The sequence below is a fragment of the Strongylocentrotus purpuratus genome, unplaced genomic scaffold (assembly GCF_000002235.5).
Source record: "Strongylocentrotus purpuratus isolate Spur 01 unplaced genomic scaffold, Spur_5.0 spur5_scaffold_8, whole genome shotgun sequence".
Classification (NCBI taxonomy): Eukaryota; Metazoa; Echinodermata; class Echinoidea; order Camarodonta; family Strongylocentrotidae; genus Strongylocentrotus; species Strongylocentrotus purpuratus.
In genome coordinates, this window is record NW_022145614.1 from 26,792,334 (window position 1) to 26,800,732 (window position 8,399).

Consider the following 8,399-nt stretch of genomic DNA (forward strand, 5'->3'; position numbering starts at 1 on the left):
TTAATATTAAGTTATCAAATTTTGATAACTGTAAGTAGGACAAATGACATACCAACCTAATTTACACTGTACATCTGATTTAGAAATCAGAAAATTAGATCTAAATAAAGAAAATCGGGGGAGAAATGTCGGGAACGAAAAGATGTTCCGCTGTGGCTCTAAATTACCCCCACGGTACGAGATCTCTGGGTTACCATCTGTATTGGGGAATGTCAACAAATGTCAGTTTTATTAAAGAAATGACCCAAATCAGATGGTTATTTCTGTCTAGGTTTAAGTTAACAATTTCAGTGGATGTCCGGACACTGTCTGAACAAAGTATCTGTTCTTTTACTTCGGCTTTAAGTGTCATGTAATGATGCATCAAATAACACTATTCTACACTCTACAGAGAAGAGCAACCATCATATTCATAATCATAATATTGTCTAACACTAGTTAACAGTACACCCAGATGTTGTGTGTCCGGACAGGTTGTGCATCTGGATAGTTGATTTAAAATAGCAATTTAAAGAAGTTTAAAAGCAATACTTCATAAAAATGCTGGACAATATTATAAAGCCAGGACAAATATTTATGATGGTATAGGGTCTAGTGCTATTTGACGACTATTGTTCATTAAATCTGAAATCAAAAGAGAAGTCTTTATGTTAATTTGCTTTTTAGTGTCCAGACAACTAGATCTAGATTTTGTTTAATCTCAAGAATAATGCCCTTGTAAAATGAATAGCAGAATGGATATCCAGTTATTGAGCCACACAGCTCAGCTCCCATACTAGACAGAAATAACCGTCTGATATGGGTCATTTCTTTAATAAAACTGACATTTGAGCCTGACGTAGTCTCAGTGGAGACTAAAGCTTTCGGTCTACTCCCATACGTGCCCTGCATATATACATGTACACACAGACTCCTACGCCGATGCTCCCCGCGCAAAATAACCAAGCATTACAGTGTATGTAGCCATGGCAGCAACAAGCTAATTAAAAATACCTTTTGCTCTGTTTTGATTTCGATTTCGGCCGTGAATTTGAACTTGTCACCTTCTCTACCAATGATGGTTTTGCTGGAGATTTCGTGCAGAATTTAATTTCCACCTCGTTGAGGAGATCGTCAATATCGTCAGCCATTTTTTAAAGGTTTCTTATCCCGTCTTTTTCACTGGTCACCAGCACAATTCGATCGGGAATGAACAACACATATGGTGTGTGCGTGTGCAGCGCTTATTTGAATGAATATGGCGCGCCACGCAAGATCTCGACAGGCACGGCCTGGTAGTAGTAGTATGAATGAATGAATGAATAAAAAATGAACGAACTATTAAATTAATTAAATTTAATTAAAAGGAAAGAATTCTGATTGGTCGTTTTGAGTTTTGGCTTGCAGGGGTGGATCCAGGCATGAGAAAATATTTAGCGGTCAATTAGCCAGCCGGCGAACAGGGGTAGGGGGAGGAAGGTGGGGGGGGGGGGGGGGGGGGGGGGGTGTAAGAGCACATAGATATTATTTTTTGGGGGTCCAGTTTTTTGAGGAAACTGTTTGTGCCGACTCTTAGTGACTTTCCTATTTGTTTATTGTTTGGGGGGGGGGGGTATGGATCCGCGGGTGGTGGCTTGTGTCATTAGCGCCAGCATTAACTCTCAAACGACTCGTTATCAGCATCCCAATTAGGGGAAGCACAATGCAATAACATTACATTTTTACAAATGCTATATATTTGCCTGTTGAGTAATGCGAGGAACTTTCCGTAATTCTGCCTTAATTCCAATGAAAACAGGCAATTGTAAGACTTGAGTAGAGCAATAAGGATCTGAGGGAAATGGGAGGGAAGTAATATAGGTAGAATATGATTTATTTATTTTTCAATAGATCGAGAGAATGGTCTTGTTGACATTTTGATTGATAGAGTATACCAATAACTATCTTCTCGTATTTAGTTATGATTATTTGTTTCACCCATTTGCATGGCTTGCGATGACTAATCTTCCAACCTTCCAACCAATCTTCTTCTAAAAGGGATCAACTTTTGAGTTTTGGACAAACACCTTCTGCTCCTTCATAAGTAAGTCTCTCTCTCTCTCTCTCTCTCTCTGTCTCTGTGTCTCTCTCATCTCTCTCTCGCTCTCTTCCCTCTCTTCCCTAACTCCCTCTGTGACTTTGTCTCTCCTTCTTCATCTCCTTGATATGACGTGTGTAGGTCCACAGATGCAGTGTACAATTTTTTTTATCTTTTGTGTTTTCTGTTTATATTTTTGTCTTTTTAGTTGTTCACATCATTAACATCCCTTTGTATATGTTGTAGTATTCTAGTTGTTAAGTCACCCCTTCAGCCTGTGCTGCTGATCAGTTTTTATATACCAATAAATAAATAAAAATAAATAACTTAATGATCGATGATATGCAGCTTTATATCCCCCCCCCCCCTCCCCCCATCCTCTCCCTCTATCTGTCTCAGAACATCAAATACCAGTAATTTTATTATCATTGCTAATCCTGACATTTGGCAATTGGCTAAAGTCCTAGCAATCAATTCCAATTTTCCAACTCTTTCTCTCTCCCTCTTAGAATAATTCCTTCTCTTTATACGTTTCATTGATTCTCTCTCTCTCTCTCTCTCTTCTCTCTTCTCTCTTCTCTCTCCTCTCTCCTCCCCCCCCCCCCCTTACTCTCTCCTCTCTCCTCTCTCTCTCTCTCTCTCTCTCTCTCTCTCATAAGTAAACATTCTTTTTATATTGTTTCAATCATTCTATCTCTCACTTTTCATCATTTAACATAGAATATAGCTACATAAAAACACTGGCAACATACAATAAGAATAACCAATTAAATTGTAGTTTTTATTCATAAGATCCAAGACATGTACTATTCAAAAATAAAGATTTTATCAAGGAATTATATACCGTATGTATAAAATTAAATACCGGTATACAAGCATTCTGATACAAAGTCTGATAGATATTATCCATACACAGATTTCAACTTGAGTTTTTAGAATTAAGAATTAAGATTAAACTATACTTTCATTTACGTTTTCAATGACTTTTCATGAAAAGTGGATTTCTTAATGCATGGCATTATAAGACCTGATGTATTCTGGGTGATTCCGGGCAATGTATTACATCATGTATAACTGCTATGATTTTTTTTCTTCAAGGATGGAATACCGTGAAACCTGCTTTTAAAGTGACCACCTGTATAGAAAGAACACAACTTTTGTTTACCATGCAAAGTGTTTCTCATAGAAAATGTTTACTGAAGGAACCTGTCCATAAAGACCACTTGCCTACAAAGATAACTTTTCCTGACTCTCCAACATTGTACGGAACGGACCTTCTACATGCAATAAGATGGCATGTAGCATTATTATGATGTAAACAAACTCTACACTGGTGGTAACTATTGTAGGTTCCTCTAAGATCTAACATTAACAAAGAGACATCAAAAGAAATAACAAAATAATGAGGATAATGTTATTATAGCTGCATTGTGGGACCAGCTGTAGGGAAATTACAAAAGGACTGGAACTTGTATACCAATAAAAAGATTAGATTTAACTTCAAAAATTAAACACAACAATCAGAATTGCTTACTCAGGACTTGCATTTGAACAAAGCACATAATATTTTTAAAACAATTTCTTAAAGTTTGTCAGAAAAACTGATTTTGGAATCCAGAATGAAACTCATTTGATATCGTGGATAGTAATGGTAGTTCACTATCTAAGGTAGATCGATGATGCAAAGTGCACAGTCACAGTACACATCCGCGCTGTATGGGAGAAGGAAGGGCAGACTCTCCTGGCAATAGTGCCGAGTTCAGAAGAGGAAGAAGATACTGGATATACAACTACTTCAGGTATTAAATTCATATCAGTTACATTTATATTTCATTTTCTACCGGCAGCGGAAACTACAGAAAATTGGAGATGCTGCTTTTCTCAGAGCAGAGAGGGGGAGGCAAAATGAATACTACCTTCCGGTTGAGAATTTATCTAAGAAGAGGGTAGAAGCCAAAAGGGTACGAAAGCAGTCAGAGTGAGGGTCAAGAAAGTAAGGCAAGACATGTTGAATGAACAACGGCAGGAAAACTCTAACATTGATAATGAAAGGATGGATAGTGAAGCAACGCACGACTCTGCATTGTCTGATGTATCTTACACAGCTCCCCCCCCCCCCCCCCCCCCCCCCCCCCCCCCACTCTGCTTACAGTCAAGCTGCCACTCAACAATGACAATGTTACAACAAAATTGAATGACATTGACAAGCATAGCTTTTATCAATAATGGTCATTGTCTTAATAAATGTGATTGCTTGTTTGGGTTTTTTTTTTTAGGGTCATTCCAAAGGATGCATGGGGATGAGGTGAGCATGTCACAGTCATCTATTTGCCGAGTACTAGTGAGGGATGTTTCAGAAGCTGTTGCCAGAAGAAAGGGACAATTCATGAAGTTTCCTACAACAAGGCTAGAAGTGACTACTATACAGCAGCAGTTTTTCCAGTACTGCAGATTTCCAGGAGTCGTAGGTGCTACTGCAATCGATGGGACACATGTTTACATCAGGAGCCCTGGTGGGGTACGAGCTGGGTACTACATTAATAGGAAGAACAGGTACTCCATCAATGTTCAGGTGAGAATCAATCAATACATCATGAAAGGTGCAGACTTAGAGGCTGTTCACACCGGCAGAGATAGCGCGCGCTAGACCGCGCTATATCTGCGGTTTGGAAGGTACAACGTCGTTTCAGTCCGCCCAACAGCGAGCCACGGCGAGCCAAAACGGCGTGCCACTGGAGCACCTCTTGGGGGTGGTCCACGAGAGATAGCGCGGTCTATAGCGCGCGCTAGAAAAAAGGGGGTGCTACGATAGACCGCGCTATCTCATTGCGATGTGAACAGCCTCCATGTTGATAAGTAAACTATGTCTGATCAACAAACAGGAGAATGAGATAGAGGAAAGGTGTTTCTTACATAAGGACAAAGTCATTGTTGCAGAGATGCCAACCTCTTGACACAAAAAAACAGTCCATCTCTCCGCAAAGAAATGGTGGGGACAAAAATGAAGCGGAGACGGCAAGAAGATATGATACCTAGTGTGTTTATTTTCAAATTCTTCTTTCAAACTATACAGGTGCATTGATGGGACCCACATCGGTCTGCATGGGGCACCCCTTGGCCACACGTTCGTCAATAGAAAAGGGAGATATTCAATCAATGTGCAATCAGTTTGCACTCCAGACTACAGGATCTCCAATGCTGTAGTCAAATGGCCAGGATCCACACATTACAGCAGAATCTTGCAGGTATAGTTTTTCCAGTCATGCAGATTTCCAAGAGTTGTAGGTGCTGTTGATGGGACACTGCGTGAGTGACGCTTTCTGCGGCACTCACAGACGTGTCCTTGTGGCCTTGTCTAGTATAAGATAACGTAGATTTGAACCAGAACTGAATGTCGACGGACGCACTAGTAGAGCCACTCCCAGCTTCGTTCCCGATACTTCATTCAACACTACAATATAATTGCACGTTCCATGTTGTATAGGAACAAAGAATTGACAAGTTTGGGAAGAAAAGCAGATGTCTTGATGTTGTAGATATATATTGATTGATGCTGGTGTTGACAAAGAGATTGTGATGTAACAGAAAAGAAGTGGGCAAAATAAGACAAGTGCTTTCTTCCAAATTGGTAATATTGAGTGAAGTTATATATTCTTAGTTTTGTATATACTTCTTGCAATCAAATTAAGGCAAGGTTGCATTGGAAACAAGGTTATCGCCCAGGAAAACCTAAATTTCTTAAATGCGAGGATGCATTTTGTAAGGAGCAGGCTGTGCAACAATGTCCAGTATGCTAGGATAAATTGATATATGGGAGCTAAGTTATATGATATATATTCTTGGTTTTGTATATACTTCTTGCAATCGAATTAAGGCAAGGTTGCATTGGAAACAAGGTTATCGCCCAGGAAAACCTAAATTTCTTAAATGCGAGGACGCATTTTGTAAGGAGAGGGCTGTGTTACAATGTCCAGTATTTTCGATAAATTGATATATGGGAGCAGTGGGGGGGGGGGGGGAGGGATAGGGTTAAGGAAAAATCTAATTCATATTTGAAACATTGCTAAGTTATATCACAGACAGCTTTAGAAATCAATGGAAATGAGAAGAATTCTTATTTATCACAGCCTAGAATGCGAACAGTTTTCTTTGAATCAATTTAATGTTCATGCTCGCGTTAGAATCTTCACAATAGATTTTCCTTACATACTCATGATTACTTCATAGCTTTACAGATTTCTGTACTGTCTGTAGAAGGTATAGGTCTTCAACATGATGGCCTGCCCCAGCCCAGGAGAAGAACAAAAGAAGACAACTGCTGCAAAGAAACCGCAGTAGCCCTAGTAGAAGACATGTCGCTTGGAGATATTAATTAGCTTTTGCTTCGTACTTGAATTCGTCCTTATCATTTTGCTATGTGTCATTGCACTTATGTCGTAACGCCTATTAAAGCAGCTGAACCAATACAGCTGGAACTGGGTGGAGTTTACCTAGGAGGGTACCGGTAGGCAAAATACTCACACATTAATAAAAGGGAGTTACTAGTAACAGTCAAGCAGCTAGGAGATTCTATATGTGAATTCATCTTCGTCATATTGCTAAGTGTCATAATGCCTCCGAACCAGTACATCAAGTTGGCAATGTTTTATAGAGAAATTTCATGAAAATTATATTTTCACTTGTAATGCAATATATTCCTTTTTAAAGTATCAGTAAAAATTATGTTTAAAAATGTGTTGTCAATTTGAATAATCAAATAAGGATTTCATAGATCCTGAAAATAATCTTTGTCATCACTGATCCGTATCAATGGGTAATCTCTGCATAGTATTTGTGTAGTAATACAGTCATGTAAGTCTGTATTTTTGTGTATTCCCTCTGTTATTGTTATGTGTTATAGATATGAAACAAGATCCATTTCGACACCCAACTTCTTCATATTTTTTCAATTCCTCCGTCCATCATATAAAGTAAGTTCTTGTTTCATGTCCTTCAAATGATTGTTAAAATGCTGAGTTTCCGTGGTATTTCTCACATATTATTGTACATTCTGTACATCAAGGTACATGGCCGTTATTCCATCCATACATGTTTGATATATATGTGTATTCCCTCTGTTATTGTTATGTGTTATTGATATGAAACAAGATCCATTTGGACACCCAACTTCTTCATATTTTTCAGCCTCATCGACCATTATCTCCAACTATTTCTTTTACACACCCACCCTCTGATCTCCGCCTCGCTTCAAGCTCCCTGCCATTTACCAGCCTTTTTTTATACCTCAATTCCTCCGTCCATCATTTAAAGTAAGTTCTTGTTTCATGTCCTTCAAATGATTGTTAAAATGCTGAGTTTCCATGGTATTTCTCACATATATTATTGTACATTCTGTACATCCAGGTACATGGCCATTATTCCATCCATACATGTTTGATATATACAAAGCGTTTGTGACTTCTTTGGCGGAAATCCATCAATGGGTTCTTATGATAACGCGATCACGAGAAAGGGACGTACGGACGGATGGCTGGACAACCCGAAAACATAATGCCTCCAGCTCCTTTGTAGCGGAGGCATCAAAATGTGAAGAGCATGGAAGATAAAAATGCAGCAGCGAAGAAAGCAATGGTTAAAAAAAAACATAAGTGGCCAAACGAAACCATGCACTCAAAAAAGAAAACGAGGAACTCAAATCTGAGTTGGAAATGATAAAGACGGACTTGGAACTATCTCTATCGAGCCTATCTGCACTATGTGGACAAGAAGACGAAGACGACATAATAGAACTTGATACAAAAGTCAGTCAAGATTTGTTTTAGCGAAGAACTAAACATGATATAATAAATAGACCTTGAGTTTTATTTCTACACCATATAAATATTTGAGAGAGGCTAAGGCGGCCAGCGAGGATACAGCGTCCAGTCACAAGACCGGTCAACCTTAGTGACACCGACGGCAACAGCGTGGAAGACCTCATGGTCCACTGAACGTCTCCAATCCTCAGACCAATCCTTCGACCAGTCCAATGAAGTCTACAAATTCAACGACATGCCCACGCTTTCTCTGACCCTATCCGACCAGTCCGCCGACGAACCACTCTACCTAGCCCTCTCTTCGACTAGTCACACCAACCTGATGAATTGCCACGAGTCCACAGACCTGTCTTTCGGTCTGTCCACGCTTTCTCCGATTCTCTTCTGCCAGTCTGCCGACGAATCACTCCACCTAGCGACCATCGACCAGTCACCTGACCAACCCGATACACATAGCCACAGCTTGGAGGCTATAGTTCGACAAATCGCAACACTCTAACAAGAAAACCAGACGTTAATCCTCGAAG

At 39.6% G+C, this 8,399-nt stretch overlaps 1 protein-coding gene across 1 annotated transcript in view; it reads right to left on the reverse strand.

Moving 5' to 3' along the window:
* Window positions 1-1,220, reverse strand: part of LOC587747 (protein C8orf37) — a 10,609-nt gene extending 9,389 nt beyond the window's left edge. Inside the window, exon 1 of the mRNA XM_030975487.1 lies at window positions 994-1,220. Within this exon, the coding sequence (XP_030831347.1) occupies window positions 994-1,130 (137 nt within the window). The 5' untranslated portion in view covers window positions 1,131-1,220. The remainder of the gene's footprint in view (window positions 1-993) is intronic.
* Between the last annotated feature and the right edge of the window lie 7,179 nt (window positions 1,221-8,399).